The sequence below is a fragment of the Lactuca sativa genome, chromosome 2 (assembly GCF_002870075.4).
Source record: "Lactuca sativa cultivar Salinas chromosome 2, Lsat_Salinas_v11, whole genome shotgun sequence".
Lineage (NCBI taxonomy): Eukaryota > Viridiplantae > Streptophyta > Magnoliopsida > Asterales > Asteraceae > Lactuca > Lactuca sativa.
In genome coordinates this window covers 105,424,150-105,443,197 of record NC_056624.2, presented here as the reverse complement: position 1 = coordinate 105,443,197, position 19,048 = coordinate 105,424,150, and the positions used below count along the sequence as shown (strand labels likewise).

The 19,048-nt window shown below is 44.4% G+C and overlaps 1 protein-coding gene across 1 annotated transcript; it reads left to right on the top strand.

Annotated features, from left to right (window-relative positions):
- Positions 1–211: 211 nt before the first annotated feature.
- LOC111881734 (uncharacterized) lies at positions 212–1,402 on the top strand. Its single transcript, XM_023878127.1, has one exon. It carries the CDS (start codon positions 212–214, stop codon positions 1,400–1,402), a length of 1,191 nt encoding a protein of 396 aa, XP_023733895.1.
- Positions 1,403–19,048: the final 17,646 nt, after the last annotated feature.

Below are 19,048 nucleotides of genomic sequence, written 5' to 3'. Positions count from 1 at the left end.
GGTAACTACTTGGGTATATCTTGCAAGGTTGTTTTTGGATAAATACTTCCCAGAGATGAAAGCTTCAGCCCTACGGAGGGAAATCATTGGAATCAAGAAACATAAGAGAGAGGATTTCCACACATATTGAGAGAGATTCAAGAAACTGTGTGCCCGTTGTCCTAAACATGGAATTACCGTGTATCAGCTTCTCCAATACTTCATTGAAGGCATGACTCCAATGGAAAGAATACTTCTTAATGCCTCCAGTGGCAGATCTTTACCCGACAAGACTCCCACCGAAATCCACAACTTAATCAAGAACATGGCTGAAGATTTTAAGCATTCAACTCATGATGAAGAATGGTACACGGATGCACCCCGAGGTGTAAAGGAAGTCCAAACTCCTCAAATTGAAGCTCAATTGTCCGAGCTTACAAACGTTGTAATGATGTTGGCTAAAGACAAGGGTGTGCAACCCACACCTTGCCCTTGTGGTATATATAATCAAGTAGGGCACCCAACTGACATGTGCCCTCAACTTCAAGATGAGGAATATGAAGAAGCAAAAGCCATGGGAGGCTATTCCAGATCAAATCAAAGAGGATACGATCAACCACGGGGCAACCAAAGACGGAACAATAATCAAGGTTGGGGAGGAAATCAACAGGGAAGTTATCACCCAAGTCAACCAAATCAATACCAACAAAGACCACCTTTTCCACCACAGAACTTTCAGCCAAGGCAGCCACAACACCCTCCTCAACAAGCAGGTTCATCAAGCATGTCCTTAGAGGACATAGTGAAGAGTTTGGCCACTAGCACCCAAACTTTCCAACAAGAGACAAAAGCAAGTATAAAGAATTTGGAGCAACAAGTTTCACAGCTTGCTATTTTTGTAAGCAAAATAGAATCTCAAGGAAAGTTGCCCGCCCAAACAGAAACGAACCCAAGGCACATCGTGTGTACCATCACTTTGAGAGGTGGAAAGAGCTACGATGGTCCAAAAGTGTCGGTTGGTCAAGAAGAAGAAGAAATAGTGGTAGAAGAGGCAACCAAAAAAGATAAGAAGGAAGATAAAAAAACCGAAAAGAAGCCCTTCGTCACTGAGTCTAAAGCCACACCTGCTCCATTTCCCGAACGATTAAAGAGCACAAAGAAAGAACGGGAGGAGAGTAAGATTCTGCAAATGTTCCAGAAAGTTCACATTAACATCACACTCCTCGAGGCCATCAAGCAGGTACCTAGGTATGTAAGGTTCCTTAAGGATCTTTGTGTATCTAAAAAGAAATTGAAAGGAAACCAAATTGTAAAATTTGGGGAAAATGTATCTGCGGTTTTGCAAAAGAGGATGCCCCCAAAGTGCAATGATCCTGGTGTCTTTACCGTGCCATGCAAATTGGGGAATCTTTATGTACCTTGAGCCATGCTCGATCTAGGTGCATCCATAAATGTCCTACCATATTCTATCTTTAACTCAATTGGTTTAGGAACATTGACCAAAACCAGTATGATCATCCAACTTGCCGACCGGTCTTTGGTACATCCAAAAGGTGTATTGGAGGACGTGTTAGTGCAAGTTAATGAATTTGTTTTCCCGGCTGATTTTTATGTCTTAGATATGGGAGATGATGACTCTCCAAGTTCAAGTTCCATACTTTTATGTAGACTTTTCCTTAAAACATCTAAAAAATATTAATGTCTACAATGGAACTTTAAGTATGGAATTTGATGGTGAAGTTATCAACTTCAATGTTCATGAAGCAAAAAAGGTTCCTTCCGATGTTCAATCTGTCAATCTTGTGAATTTGATCCAGCCCTCAACTAAAAAGGGATTAAATTTGTCTAACAATGAATTTCTAGAGTTAGTTTTGTCACAAAAACTAGATAGGGACAAAGCCAAAGAGATTGCAAAGGAGTTTGATATGAATAATGAGGTGCTGGAGATTTTGGAGTTGATTGATGACAAGAAGCATATGAGGACTGATGATATGAAACCCAAGCCACCTACTACCAAAGCCAAATTCCTTCCACCGGTGGAACAAGCACAAGATTCAGGAGCAAAAACTCCACCAAACCCTTAATGATAATAAATGTTGATTAGGAGAGCACTCAGACGGTTAACAACTCAAATAAACTATCGAAGCAGGAAGAGAACGAGTTGATAACCCAGCTGAACAAATACCAAAAAAGGACTGAGTGGACAATCTCTGATATTAAAGGTTTAAGTTCTTTTTGGTTTGTGCGAAAAAAGAAAGCCAAAGGAAGGTTGAAGGATCCATTGAAAGAGGTGGCAAGAAGATTGATGTGTTGGGGAGGCCCACATACTTAGAATGAAGCATATGCGGGGGCAACGTCGAGCCAACGACTTAAAACAAGGGCGCCTAACCGGGAGGCAACCCGGCGGTATTTTTGTTTTTCTTAAAAAAACAATTTCCATTTCTTTGTGTAACACCGTAAAAATTCAAACAATTTTTCACATTTTAAAAACCATGTATTTTCAATTACATCAACATTTTAAAATATTGTATCATCACTATCTCAATACAAAACCCCCAAGATCAAAACATATGAACTCCAGTGTGCGTGTGTACGAGTCATGTCGGCGCCTTCCCGCGATCATCACTAGTACCTGAAACACCACACTTAACATTGTAAGCATAAATGCTTAGTGAGTTCCCAAAAATACCACATAAACACATATCAGCCACTCAAGGCTGTAACTCTGTTGACCCTCTGGTCGTATATCTCTGTAGGACCCTCTTGGTCCCATAACTCCGTGGACCCACTGGTCCTAACTCTTTAAACTCCGAATCGTGCATATCACATATCACAATAAATCACAACACATAATATCATACAAATACACTGGCATATAACTCTAGAATACTCTGCCACATAACTCTGTTACTACACTACATAAAGTATAGTGAGAAGACTCACCTCAGATGTCTCAGTATATCTCTGACTCGGTAGAAATATGATCTAGCCTCCGCCTAATCACACAAAGTAAATATTCTCATAAATATAACTCTCGAGACTAGACTCAACCCTCTCTAGGTGAAAGACCATTTTACCCCTCTATCAGCTCAAAGGCCACATTGTTGACCCAACCCTAAAAGTCAACAAAAGTCAACGGTCAAACTTTGACCCGACTCGTCGAGTGCACTTGGGTGACTCGGCGAGTCTACACTTGTCTACTGACTCTCTTAGTCCCTTTTGGCACGTCGAGTCCCTCCCCTTACTCAACGAGTCACACCTGGCATGAATCGCGGGGCCATCCAGACTCAACTCGCCGACTCTCAAGAACAACTCGGCGAGCTCCGCCTTGAACTTCAGTCCCCAAACTCTCCCCGACTCACCGAGTTATTTCCCCAACTCAGCAAGTCTACTCACTGAGTGATTTACGGGAAACCCTCACCCTACTCACCGAGTCTAATCTTTGGACTCGGCGAGTTCATGCCATGCACAACCTCCATAGACCTCCTGAGGTCAGATCTGTTCCTTTAATCCATAGATCTGACCTTCCCAAGCATGATAATCACGTAAAGTTCAAACCTTGACACTCATATAACATCTAAATGGTCTAACTTGGTGGTTTAGCCCCAAAAATGACATCCTAAGCCCATGGCTCCCAAAATAACTCATAAAGCTCCAATGGTTAAGGTCTCCACACCTCTTTGGGTCCAGATCCAAAGCATAGACTCGAGAAGGGACCAATTGCTCCACTTATCCATCCTCTAAAGGGGGTTAGAAAACCCTAACTCTAAGAATCAACACCAAAACTGAAGAAGGTCCGAATAAATGCCTCAATATGAACTCTATGAACTCTGAAGTCACCAAAATCGCACCTCCTTCAGCCTCCTCTTGCCTTGGTCACCTCTTTCTTGCAAATACACCAACAAAAAGATCAAGAATGGCCTCTCCTTCCTCACAAACGCTCTAGATCTCTTAGGGTTTCTCTCTGGGGTTTGGTAGCCGCAAATGATGGCCCTAAGGGCCTTTAAATAGGTCCCAAACCCAGGAAATTAGGGTTTCATTAAACAGTGTGGACTCGCCGAGTCCACTCATGAACCCGCCGAGTCCGGCTGTGAACCCGGATACTAATCCGCGACCACACTCGGCGAGTCTAAACACCAACTCGCCGAGTCCCCTCTCAATCTCCAAAAATAAAAGGAATAATTAATATACCTGGGAATCCGGGTGTTACAATTTGAGTTTTTGGGTTTTCAATGTTCCAAATGCATTTAAACATAGTTTAAAACCACCAAACGGACTTCGGGATGCAAAAACATTTCATTTGAATGAGAGTGAAATTTTTGGGTTCAAAAAAAGTGGAAGTGGCAATCAGAGGGGTACACGGCCCGTGTTCCTCTTGCCTTATAATGAACACGGGTCGTGTTCATCAATGGCAAGCACTTCGACAGTCAGAGGGGTACACGGCCCGTGTCATTTTTCCCTTAAGACCAACATGGGTCGTGTTCAGCCAAATCTCACATATTTTAGACCCAACACGGGTCGTGTTCGCGTATCAGACCTAGTGGTTTTTAATGCTAAAAATCAGGTTTTTGCCCCATTCTTCCACACACTCATTCCAAAACAGCCCCTTTCCCCCAAGAAAACCCCAAGGTCCGATTTTCATCAAAAATCCCTTGATTCTTCATGATTTTGGTTTAAATCTTCAAAAAGGTTTGATTTTCATCTTCCCCACTTCATCTCCTACATTTAATACACCATCTTATTGCATTTTCATGGTGGATTTGGGGGTTTTGACAAACCCTAGGTCCGAAAATTTCATAGAATTTTGGTGTTTTTGTTCTTAATTCTTCATGTAGGCAAGCTTCGGGAGGTTGAAGACGGTCTTTCTCACCAACAACAACACATTTCCACTAACGATTTGGTAAATTCTTTCCTATTCTTCACTTTTGGAATTTGTGTTCTTAAGGTCAAATTGCATGTATCTCTGGTCATTTTAGACTTGACAATAACTTGGAAATCAATAAAAACTGAGTTTCCCGCGAATTTTTGGTGGCCAAGCTTCAGTTGACCGGACCCGTCGACAGTTGACTTTTTGACTCGTTGACTTTTCATCTTTGCCCCATCTTTTGCATATGGAAGGTGAATGTTCTGAACGACCGAGGCATACTAAGGCCTTGGCCTGTCGTCATAGAATCCCATCACCGCCATCTAGGTCCCCCATCACCCCAGTCTCAATCCCCACCTAATTCGGCCCATGGTGGTGTGGTTTGTCTTGGCCCCATTCAAGCTGCCAAACTTGAGGCCTTTCTCCAATGCGCACATACTACCCAACAATTTGAGCATGTTCCATCTCTCCGCGAGTTGCACATTTACAACCAAGTCCACACCTTGTTCCGGAACATTGGATGGAAAGGGTTGTTAAGGTTCCACGAGCTCAGCTATAAAGTTCCAACAGCCAAGTTTTTGTCTTTAGTCTATTTGGACCACGGGGCCCCCACAGAACACACCTTTGGCCCCAATGAACCAATCCCAGGATATAGTGATCTTACATGGTGGACCGACCTTACGCGTCAGCTTCCCTATGTCTCAAGTTCGGATAAGGCCTCATCTCTCATCCACCCTATGATGAAAGTGGCCCATAGGATTATTGCTTCACTTGTTGTCCATAGAGAAGAAAAAAGCACCATTAGCGCCATTGAGCTCAAAATACTATATGCTATGGCCCACCCAGATGATAATCTCATTCCTTACTATGGCTCATTCCTGTGTAACAAACTCACCCACCTTAGCACATCATGGTCCGGAAAAATATCTTGTGGTGACATTGTCACTTTATTTTCCAAAAGTGCTCCAGTCGGGGCCCCATATCCTGGAATTCACCAGCCTCTACCTGGTGAGACCTACCTTACAACGGGAGTCCTTAAGTCTATTAGAATGTTTCGGGCGGAGGACGGGAACCATAATTGGACCATAGGTCAAAACCACGAACCAAGGCTCCTCATCACCCCTGAGAACCGGGATATCCTTACCCTCAAGCAACCTAACAACTTCACCCCCTGGCAAATCACACCATATCTCTTCCCCGACTCCTTCTCTGAAGTGGAAGAAGAGGAAGATGGAGAAAGTGACGAGAGTGGTGGGGCAGAACTACAAAATTCTCCTCCTATGGGTGGTGCCAGCTCATCCCATCAAGTTGGACGCCCAGCCTATCACCAGCAATATATGGATCAATTTAAATCGATACATACCCACCTCGACACTTACAATCAAGATCCCGCAAGCATGACTCAAAGTTTTTCTTCTTTCACCACTCAATACGCTCGGGATCAAGAGCGCCAACGTAAACATGAGGAGGACTTTTGGGCTTGGACCCAAAACTCCGATTATTTTCCTTATCCTCCTCCTCCTCCGCAATAGGTTCTTCCGCCCTCTCCAAGCATTAGCGACAATGCTTATCTTTAAGCTTGGGGAGGGGTAGAGTTGTACATTAGGTGCCTTTTTCATTTTTCATATCCATGCATCCTTTTCATTTTTCATATTCATGCATATTTTCAAAAAAAAAGAGTACAAGATGATGAAATTCTTTACATAAAATAGCTCCATGAAGTGGGAAATCGAGAACTCAAAAAAAAAAATACTAAGGTGACCGGATAGTTACTGGAAGTGTAGAATCAGCTATCATAATTAGGGGACCCAAACACCGTAATTCGAGACCCCAGCCTTAAATGGCATACTGAAACGTTTTGTTGGGCGGTAATAACAACTTTAGGATGATTTGCTTCTGAATGTTTAAAAAGAATCTTTATCAGCAACTCTAGACCCACAGAACACGGGCCTATTTGTTGACACGCGTTACCCTTGCAGTAACAGAGAGCTTAAGTATCAGATCCACACAGTCAAGAAAGAAGAATGGGTACAACTGTCATATCCAGTACCCAAATAAAAAAAAAAGATGCACTTAATCAAATAAACTTTCAAAAATTCAAAAGTTGATTGAAGAATTCAAAGCTCAAAAAGAAGATACAAATCCAAGTTTAATCAAAATTAAAGCCATCTCGAAGTCAAATCTGGTGAATGAAGAACTGTGTGATATGATACTTGTGGCTCTCGAAAAGTGAAAGCATAGGAGCTGGGGCCCTTCGGGTGGGCTCACTGTTTCAGCGAAAGCTGATTCGCCGTGACGGGTTCTTAAGGATGCGTCGATTCTGATTCTTGACCATCTAGTCTTAAGGACATGAGATCCGGACTCTGTTATTTTCACCTATAAAGCTAATTAAGGTATGGAGTTTAAATAAAACTATGGTTGGGTTATTGGGTTACATCGTTTTGGGTCTTCTTCACTTTGGGAGTCTGTGATATGTGGAAGGAAGTAGGATGGTTGCCTAGGCATTAGCGATTGGAGCCACATTGATGTAAAGCCTGATCGTACTTATATAGATGATTTACTTGTGTCTTAAACTTATTTTTGGTACATTTTGCTTCTTTAGTGCTTTTGTACATATTTTTTTTTCTTTTTCATGGTTTTCATTGTATGCATTCATTCCTAGCCTTTAGGATCCTTCTGTCCCTTTTTTCTCTATGTTTATTCTTGCCATCTAGAAATCATCCTGTTTTGTCTGGTTCTTGTTCTTTCTTGGGGACAAGAAAGGTATAAGCTTGGGGAGATTTGTTAGGTGCATTTTGTGCACCATTTTGCACATATTTTAGTCCCTTCTTATGCGTCTATATAGCATAATTGTCCTTCATTTGTCTTGCATTTCATCATATTTCATGTTAGTCTCCAGAACAACCTTATTTGCACACTTTCATGTATTTTCAGGTAAACCGGAGATTGGAACGCGCTTTGGGAAGTGCCAGGAAGCATTGGTGAGGATTTCGGGATGATCGGGAAAAGAACGAAAAAGTTGGAAAATCAAGTTTTGAATTGGAGTCAGAGAGGTACACGGGCCGTGTTGGATTTACACTGCGAAGAAGCATGGACGTGTTTGACCCAGAAACCAACTTTTGGCAGTTTTTACTATCTTTCATATTACGAGTTAAACGCCATTTTTACAGACACACAACATATCAGAGCACATTTGGAGAAGGATTTTCGAAGGTTTTTGCAAGGGTTTGATTAGCAATCATTTGGAAATATTATTTCTAGTATTTATAAGTTGTAATTGCATACATTTCCATCTTTTAAACTTGTGATCTTGTTCTAGCCATGTGTGGCTAGAACCCTAGTTTCTCCAAATTCATGTTTTGACTTCTTGGTAGTGATTTCAATCATATGACATGATGTTTGTTTTCAATTTCTATCTAATGAATTTGATTTTGCTTTAATCGAATGTTTGATTCTGATTGTGATTCTTATTGGCCATTTGAATTAGGGTTAGGTCATTCAAATTATCTCTTTTACAAAATCCGTAATTGTTTTGTGAAATTGAACAAGTAACAAGCATTAAATTGATCTCTATTGAATGAATTTAGTGTAAATCTTAATCATACGCTCTTACACTCCCTAGCTTGTGAGGAGTATTGGGTGTTGTTGGGAACATTCACATAAAACTTCATGCGGTCTTTTAATCTAATTCTAAGAGCTTGTTTAGATTAGGTTAGTAAGGTTAGGGTTAATCAAAGAGCTTGTTTTGGTTAATTAATGTGGTGAATGGGAAGTGTTAGAGCTTATTAACACTTTCAAGTACCAACTTAGATAGAACTGAACAGATATTGTGTCATCTTTGAGTCACATTGCTAAGTTGTCATACATGAAGTTGGATCCCTTACAAAATCTGAATTTAATTCACTCATTTAGCTAATTACGTGTGTTTTTAATTTGTTGTTTAGTCATTGAATTCAAAACCCCCCTCTTTACTGTTGGTGACCATAGTACCTTGCGCAAAGAGGTATAGACTAATTATCCCGTGTCTCTGTGGATCGACCCTACTTGCCTTGTACTACCTCTTAGTGTAATACAGTGGGATTCTTTTGGAGTATACCGTACCCCTATCATTTGTTGGGTTCGACACGCCTAACAGTGGCCCCCGAGTGAATAGAGAAACGAGACTTATGAGCCACCTCCAGCGCGATCTGTCTGATCCCGATAGACACCGGAACCCATGCCCGACCGCAGCAGGTCAACAACCCACGACTGTCCTGAACAAACTGGGTGATCTCGCCCCTAATCCTTTCAATCTTCCAATTTTCCTCTCGCACCCCTTAGCCCGGGCCTCTCTGATCAATCCCAATATTGGAGATTCCACAAAAATCCTCATACAAGATGTCGGAACCGAAGATCCATCCAACTTGTGGCTTAAGGCATCCACCACCACATTCGCTTTACCCAGATGTTAAAGGATCATGCAGTCATAATCCTTGACTATGTCCAGCCCCCCGTGCTGCCTCATGTTCAGGTTTGCTAGATCCATGATGTGTCTCAAGCTCTTGTGGTCCATGTAAATGGTACAGCGGACCCCATTGAGGTAATTCCTCCAGATCTTGAAAGTGAACACCATTGCTCCCAAATCAAGATCATGCATGGGATATCTCGACTCATGAGGCTTCAGCTACCGTGATGCGTAGTCTATCACCCATCTTCTCTGCATGAGGACCACTTACAATCCGGTGATGGATGCATCATAGAAAACCACAAAATTCTCCACTCTCACCGGGAGGGTCAAGACTGGAGCCTCGCACAGTCGCTACCGAAGGGTCTCAAACGTTGTCTGCTGCTCAAGGCCCCACCAGAAATCTACCCCTTACCTCGTGAGACGAGTGATGAGTACTGCACTTTTGGAGAAATCCTGGAAAAATCTCTGGTAGTACCCTACTAAACAGGAAAATCTTGATATTCGAGGAAGATCTCGATACCTCCCACTGCATCACTGCCTCGATTTCGGCCGGGTCCACCAATATCCCCTCCTGGTAACGAGATGTCCAAGGAATTGAACCTCTTGCAACCAAAACTCACATTTCGAGAACTTAACATAAAGCCATTATCACCTTAAAACTCTCAAAAGCTCATGGAGATGCTCCTCATGTTGCTCCTTGGTCTTGGAATACACCCAGATATAATCTATGAACACAATAACTAAGCGATCGAGCATCAGCCTGTTTTCCCAATTCATAAGGTCCATGAATACAGCTGGTGCATTTGTGAGCCCAAAAGACATCACCACGAAATTTTAATGTCCGTAATGAGTCCGAAACGCGGTCTTCTCCATGTCCTCCTCCCTCACCCAAACCTGATGGTACCCGGAACTCAGATCTATCTTTGAAAACCAAGATGCTCCCATGTAACTGATCAAAGAGGTCATCTATCCATGGGAGGGGATATCGGTTCTTTAGCTTCAATTTGTTCAGCTCCCTGTAATCAATGCACATCCGGTGTGAACCGTCCTTCTCCATGACGAAGAGAATCGGTGCTCCCCATGGAGAACTGCTCGGGCAAATGAAGTACTTGCCTAGCAGCTCTTGCAGCTGAGATAACAACTCATGCATCTCTAGTGGTGCCAATTAGTACGATGCCTTGGCAATAGGGGCTGCACCTGGAACAAGGTCAATCCTGAACTCGGTCTGCCTCTCAGAAGGCACTCCGGGTAATTCCTCCGGAAATACATCAACGAACTCTCTGACAACTGGAACCTCCAAAACCGAGACTTGATCTCTGACCCGTGTATCCACTACATACACCGAATAACCCATATACCCATGCTGAATATATTTTCGAGCTATGGCGGCTGAGCAAAACCATGAACCCAACCTGGTGCCCCCGCCATAGATAACCAGTTCTCCCCCACTTGGGGTTCGAAGCACTACATGCTAACCCTCATAGTCGATCATGGCCCCAAAACGACTCTGGTAGTCCATATCTACTATAACGCAAACATCCCCCATGGGAATCAAAATCAAGTCAATCTTAAAAGGACACCCCGAATATCTCTAGATCACAACGCCGATAAACTGATGAGGTAGATACCTCGTTTTTGTTGGCGATGGAAACTCACAAGAGACACTCTAGCTCTCCTAATGGCAAACCGAACCCTATGCGAAACGATCAAGAGATAAATGACTGAATCGCCCCCGAGTCAAGCAATACAAGAGCAGATAAAGAGTTCACTAAAAATGTACCTAACATAGTGGGATCCTGCACCATCTTGGCAGCGAGTGATGGACAGTTGACCTTAGTATGGCCAACCCGATGACAATAATAACATATCCTCATATTCGGAGCAGGGGCGGACTAGCGACAGTCCCTCACAAAATGACCCCCTTGCCACATTTGTGGCACCCACTACCAGATCGACATGCTCCAGAATGAACCTTCCCGTACTTCTCACAAGTATGGCAACGTTGACCTCTCGTCCTAGAATCGGCGGCCTTTTGTCGCTTCGGCACCGACTACGCCTGTGTCGGGTCCTGCCTCTGCTCCTTCAACTGAAGCTCGATCCCCAACTCACGCCACCTAGCGGCCTCCTGTAAAACCAGTAACGTATCACAATGTTGGATAGCAATGAATTGCATGATGTTAGTCTTGAGCATGCTCAGATAATGGATCGTCTAAGCCTACTAGGAAGCAAACTCTGGGCAAAACATCTCCCTCTCGGTAAACATCCGGGAGGTCTCCGTCACTGACTATGTACCCTGCCTCAGATCCAAAAACTCTTGAGCCAACCTCTCACACTCAACCCTAGGAATATAGTGAGTGTGGAACATCTCCCTGAACTGATCCCATGCCACTGCGGCTAATTGCTCATCAAAATACGACCCAGTAACCAATCTCCACCAACCCTTCGCTCCGGACCTTAGCAGGTTACGAGCGCACCAAACCTTCTGGTCAGTAGAGTAGGAACAAGTGAAGAAACATCCCTCCACATCAGATAGTCACTTCATAGCTACAATCGGGTCCTAATCTCCATCAAAGGTCGGGGGCTTCGTGTTATCAAAGTCTTGATACTAAAACACTCGTCCTGACCCAAAACTCACAGTTGCCACAGTTGCATAGGTCGTAGCAGATAATCCGCATAAATAACAGGGACCCAACTCCCAACAAAACCCTAAGAGATGTTAATTCCTTGCTACGTGTTGGATTATCAATCTTGACTATGTGTTCAACATAGGGTAATAGTCCATTTTTTCGTTTCTCTAATTTGGGTCAAGGCCCAATTACAAATCCATGATCCAAAAGGTCCAAATATATAGGCCCATATTTGCCCTAATTTTCCAAATTGGGCCCAACTCTTAAAATAGGGCCTCATCCTAAGGCCTAATTCCAAAATTAGTCAAATTTTGGTTCATAAAAGAATTCAACATTATAGATGTAGGTGTTCTCTTCTACTTCTTCGTCTTCATCAATAAGTAACTTAAATAAAATGTTTTTGGACAGCAACTTCTGGACAACAAATCTTGGCAAAAAAACTTAGCATGAAATTAATAAAACTTGGCATGAATTTTTGCTCTAATACCACTTATGATGCGTGTATGGGTTGTTTTGTATTGAGATTGAATAGTGTTTGAGACAAAAACAATAAAAGGATAGATTTCATAAACAAACTAAACCTATAGCTTGTAAATCTAAAGACAAAGTAAGACCTACTAGTTTGAATTCAATCAGCTGAAGGATCTTACCCAAATGATGATAATTTGTGAACTATGAAAATAATTCAAAGTGAACAACAAGATTCTTTGATTAACATTCGTCTATCACTTTTTCCATGCATAAACTTGGCTTTATATGAAACCTTTATTACAAACTTGGTGGTTACAATCCAACCAACCAACTACTCATTAAAACTAGTAAATGAAAATTAAGGAAACTCTTGAAATAACACAAAAAAAACGTCCAAGACACTTGGGAATGAAAAAAAGCGCCTATGCTCCATTAAAGAGCCATAAGAAGCATTAAAGTGTAACCCTAATCCACCAAAAATCTGGATAATGCTCCCGCATCTCGGACTCCGGCTCCCAGTTCCACTCGGATCCCTTCCGATGTCGCCACTATACCTTTACTAAAGGTGTCTCCTTGTTACGCATAACCTTTATCTTCCTTTCCAAGATAGCCACCGGCTGCTCAATATAATTTAGGCGTTCGTCAACCTGAATGTCATCTAATGACACCACCGCCTCCTCATCTAATACGCACTTCTGTAATTATGAAACGTGGAAGTGCAATCGATCTGGCAGAGCTCCTGTAACATCCCAAAAATGGAGGCCAAAAAATTTCATTCTTAATTAAGTAATTCATAACATAGTTTACCAAACATTGCCAATGTCATATCAATTTTAAAAAAACCATAATAGTGTGTCTGAAAACCATATCATCGAAAGTAATAAAAATCAGTGTACAATCCCAGAAAACTCCATGCGGAAATCATGTGTGTGATGCGCCGCTACACCGTCGGTGCCTTCCCCTTCGAGGAAGAGGTACACGAAACCACAACCAAAAACTGTAAGCACAAAGCTTAGTGAGTTCCCCCATCATACTGCATACTATATAATATCATCGGTATCGTTCAGCCGGTAACTACCATCGGTATTTTTCAACAGGTAACTATCAGCGGTATCTTTCAACCGTTATCCGCCATCGGTATCTTTCAACCGTTATCCGCCATCGGTATCTTTCAACCGATAGCTGTCATCGGTATCTTTCAACCAGTAACTACCATCGGTATCTTTCAACCAGTAATTGGGGACTATTTCACCTCTTACCACTACCATACAATAGCAAGATATAAACATACAGTCAGGCATATCGGGGTACTGACCTACCCATTGGTCCTAACGACCTATATCGGGGAAAGACTATTCCCTGTCACTACCACTAACACAACGTTCATATTACGCAAGCATATCTCATGACCAAGTCACATAACCAAACCAAGATAATTATCTACTAAATATCCATGTTGATGGGTCGGCATTGTGGCCTTTGACCCACCTCTACTGGAAGGTAACTCACCTCGATGTCGTGTAGCGTCTGAACTGTCCTCGGCGTGAAGGTCGGCTCCCCTCGACTCCTCAATCCCTACACGACAATCCTCAAGTCATCAAACATAACATATGACCCTAAACAGGGTCAATACCATAACCAGACAAAGTCAACCTTGGTCAAAGTCAACATCTAGTTGACCTGACTCGTCGAGTTGGCCCGCCAACTCGCCAAGTCCACACTCCAGTAATCCAATACAACCTCGACTCCGCTCGTTGAGTCTACCAAGAAATCGATGAGTTCTTCTTCCTTAAAACTATCCGGACCATCTTCATCCGACTCGCCGAGTTCTTACTTGAACTCTGCGAGTTCTTCTTCCTCACAAGAACATGTCCAGTCTACGACTTGCCGAGTTGTATGAAGAACTCGTCGAGTCAATTTCAAAGGTTGGGAGATTGCCTTGGACTCGCCGAGTCTGTTCATACACTCGTCGAGTCCCATGATTCTCAGGTCCTTTTCGCGTCTAAACATCTACGAGACTTCCCTCCTTAACAACTGGTCCATTCGCAGAATGGATTTGGTGGTCATTACACCTCGACTCGCTGAATCCCAAGAACAACTCGGCGATTCCATCCTTGGCCATTACTATACAACCGATTTAAATGGGTCTTAACACATCAAAACCACAGATCTGGCCTCCTAATGTGCATTTTATATGTAAAGTTCCAAACTTGGTGCACAGGCATGGGGTTTTTGGCTCAAAAATCCATAAAAGGTGCTCTACAATGTGCATGGGGCTCTCATGGCCATAAAGTTGGCACCTTTATGCCATGAGACCCCTCCAATGACTCAGATCCGAAAGTAGAACCCCATGAATCACTTTACAAATTCGAAAATGGCTTAGGAATTACTAAATGCACCCAAAATCAAAGTCGTAAAGACGAACAACCAAATGGAAGACCAAAATAGGGGCATTTACCTTGCTTGAGCTGAAAATGGAATAAGATCTCTGGATCTACAAGCCCCAACTCGAATTCCCAAGCTTCTTGCTTCCTTTCAAGCTTCACAGACCACCTAAAAGCACCAAAATGTCCTTAGATCACATGAAACGGCTAGGGTTTTGATATACAGCTTCTTGGCAGAGATAGGGACGAGCGAGGTTGAGTTAAGTCTTTTTAATAGGGTGCAAACCCTCAGATTTAGGGTTTCCCTCATACCGCACCTACTCGTTAAGTCAGTCTCCCGAATCGTCGAGTAGTTCACTTCAAATGCCCGCAGATCACGACCCTACTCGACGAGTTGGGCCACCAACTCGTCGAGTCCCAGAGAAAATGTAGAAATGTTTAAATTAAATGCGTACCGGGAATTAGGTGCTACAAGTCTCCCCCACTTATTCTAGACTTCGTCCTCTAAGTCTGCTGCTTGATCCTGAAAAAGGTCGGGGTAATGCTCCCTCATCTCGTCGTCTGGCTCCCAGGTCCATTCCGAGCCCTTGCGGTGCTGCCACTGCACCTTTACCTGTTCCACCCTCTTGTTCATCAGATCGCTTGACTTCCGGTCAAGGATTGCCACTGGCCGCTTGATGTAGTTCAGACTGTCATCAACCTGAATATCCTCTAAAGGCACCACTGATGAACCGTCCACCAAACATTTTTGTAACTGGGAGACATGAAAGGTGCTATGAATCTGACTGAGTTCGGCTGGCAGATCCACCCTATATGCTACCCTACCCACCCGGGCTATAACACTGAAGGGTCCAATATACCTGGGGTTCAGCATTCCCCGCTTCCTGAACCGAATGACGCCCTTCCATGGCGACACCTTCAGGAGTACCACATCCCCGACCTGGAATTCCAGGTCCGACCGTCGCTTGTCGGCATAGCTTTTCTGACGACTCTGAGCAGTCTGAAGCCTGCTCCTAACTTGCTGGTTCTTCTCTGTAGTCTTGAGTACTACTTTGGTACTCCCCATGACTCTTTGCCCAACCTCTCCCCAGCATATCGGGGTCCTACACTTCCACCCATATAACATTTCGAAGGGAGTACGGTCGATAATCGCATGATAAATATTGTTATAGGAGAACTCAACCAATGGAAGGTAAGTATCCCAACTACTTCTGAAGTCCAAAACACAAGCCCACAGCATATCCTCGAGAGTCTAGATGTTCCGCTCGCTCTGACCATCCGTCTGCGGGTGGAAGGCGGTGCTAAAGTGCAGTCGAGTACCCAGCTCATCATGAAACTTCTTCCAAAACCTGGAAGTGAGCCACACGTCCCTGTCTGAAATCACCATAACTGGCACCCCGTGCCGCGCCACTACCTCCCGGATGTAGATGTCGGCCAACTTTTCGGCCGAAATACCATCCTGAATCGGAATAAAATGGGCGCTCTTGGTCAATCGATCAACGATGACCCAGATCGAATCCACCCCTCGTGCGGTCCTGGGAAGCTTCCTGATGAAGTCCATGGCAATATCCTCCCACTTCCACAGTGGGATGTCCAACGATTGGACCTTTCCGTGAGCTCTTTGGTGCTCAGCCTTGACCTTCTTGCAGGTCAGGCACCTTTCCACAAACCAGGCTACATCCCTCTTCATACAGGGCCACCAATAATCGAGACGAAGATCCCTATACATCTTCGTTGCCTCGAGATGGATGGAGAACCTGGATTTGTGTGCCACTGCCATCAGTACCTGGCGCAAACCCCCATGATACGGGAACCACACCCTACGGTGAAGAGTCAACAATCCCCGGCTATCATAGTCGAAGGAGAAAACCTGACCCATAATTCTCTCGCTCTTCCGATGTTCCTCCTTCATGGCCTCTTGCTAGGCCTCCCGAATCTGCTCCAACAACGGAGTCACAATTTTCAACCTCAGACAGATGTCCCTGATCAGCGCTGCCTTGTGGCTAAGTCCATTGACCACGACATTGGCCTTCCCCGGGTGGTAGAGGATCTCGAAATCATAATCCTTTACCATATCAAGCCACTGACGCTGCCTCATATTCATATTTGGCTAGTATATGAGATACCTCAGGCTCTTGTGGTCCGTGTTAATGGTACAATGAACCCCATAGAGGTAATGGTGCCAAATCTTGAGGACGAAAACAACAACCCCCAGCTCTAAATCATGTGTCGGGTAATTCACCTCGTGAGGCATCAGCTGCCTCAAAGCATAAGCTATAACATGCCCTCTCTGCATCAATACCGCGCCCAAGCCTGAGATGGACGCATCACAGTATACCACAAAGTCCTCCATGCCCTCTGGCAGGGCTAAGATTGGCGCCTCACACAATCTCTATCTCAACGTCCCATATGCGGCCAGCTGCTCAGGCCCCCAACGAAAGACCACGACTTTCCTCGTCAACCGGGTCAGGGGCACGACTATCTTAGAGAAGTCCTGAATGAACCTTCGATAGTAGTCTGCCAGTCCCAGGAAGCTCCGAATCTCAGATGGAGACCTCGGAACCTCCTACCTCATCACCGCCTCCACCTTGGCCGGGTCAACCGAAATCCCGTTCTGGTTGACAAGGTGTCCAAGAAACTTCACCTTGCGCAACCAGAACTCACACTTGGAGAACTTAGCATATAAGCCCTCCCTCCTCAATGTATCCAGAACTTCCCGCAAGTGCTCCTCATGCTGATCTCACGTCTTGGAATAAACCAAGATGTCATCGATGAAGACTATCACAGAACGATCCAACATCGGTCTGCACACGCGGTTTATGAGATCCATGAATGCAGCAGGAGCATTGGTGAGCCCAAAATGCATCACCACAAACTCGTAGTGGCCATAGCGTGTCCGGAATGCAGTCTTTTGTACATCCTCCTCTCTGACCCTCATCTGATGATATCCTGAACGCAGATCAATCTTGGAGAACTAAGATGCTCCCTGTAGCTGATCAAAGAGGTCATAAATCCTTGGAACTGGGTAATGGTTCTTCACTGTTACCTTGTTCATCTCCTAGTAGTATATACACATCCGATGTGACCCGTCCTTCTTCCTCAAAAAAGAATCGGGGCTCCCCAGGGTGAACTGCTCGGTCTAATTAATCCCTTGTCTAACAGCTCCTGCAACTGCGTAGACAGCTCATGCATCTCAGGAGGAGCCAACCGATACGGTGCCTTGGCTATCGGAACCATACCAGGGACTAGCTCGATCCTGAACTCTACCTGCCTCTCTGGAGGTATCCCAGGCAACTCCTCAGGGAATACATTCGCAACCTCTCGTACCACGGGCACATCGTCCACCATCGCCTCACCCGTTTCTCGGGTATCCATAACATTGGAGACGAATCCCGCACAACCCTGTTGAAGGTAGCACCTAGCCCTTACTGCTGAACATAAAGCGGGTCCTCGCTTTGGCCTCTCGCCCTAAATCACCAGCTCTCCCCCACTTGGGGTCCTAATCCGCAGCAACTGCTACGCACAGTCGATCACTGCCCCATTAGGGCTTAGCTATTCCATACTATTAAAAACCTTGTTCGCTTGCAAAGGTATGGGAACCAAGTCTACCAGGTAACGCTCCTCCAACAGTCTCAAAACACAGTCCCGGTAGACCTCTGATGCTCGCACTGACCGGTCGTCCGCAATCTCGACCACCAAAGGGAAATCCAGCATGCCCTAAGACTCAGGGAACTTCTTGCTAAGCTCAATAGAGACAAATGATCGGGTAGCACCTGAATCAAACAATACCTGAACTGGGATACTGTTCACATGGAACGATCCTAAACAAAGCACATACATAATATATCAAAATCATAGCGACATAACATAATGGCATAAGAGAGAAATCGTACCCGTCACAGCATCAGGTACAACGCGTGCCTCCTCATCCGTCAGCTGAAATGCTCGGCTCCGCACCATTGGAGCCTCTACCTTGGCCTTCTGGCCATCCATCACCCGTGCTGATGCTGGGGTTGGTGCCGCCGTTGGCCCTGCTATCAATCTAGGTCAGTTGGCCTTTTTATGGCCCCTCTGATTGCAATGAAAGCAAATAAGGTCTGATATCTGAACTATAGGAGCAGGGGCAGTACAATCCTTACCAAAATGTCCAATCTGGCCGCACTTATAGCAGCCGGAACCCGGCCCAGTGCGGCAAACTCCTGCACTTTCCACAGCGGTCCCACCCCTGTTGGCCCTTTAACCTCGCGTTGAATCCCTTGGGTTTCTTCGCCGAAAC

Bases quoted from the DNA above. Each gene is read 5' to 3' on its own strand.
- LOC111881734 (XM_023878127.1), top strand. From the start codon at position 212: ATGACTCCAATGGAAAGAATACTTCTTAATGCCTCCAGTGGCAGATCT.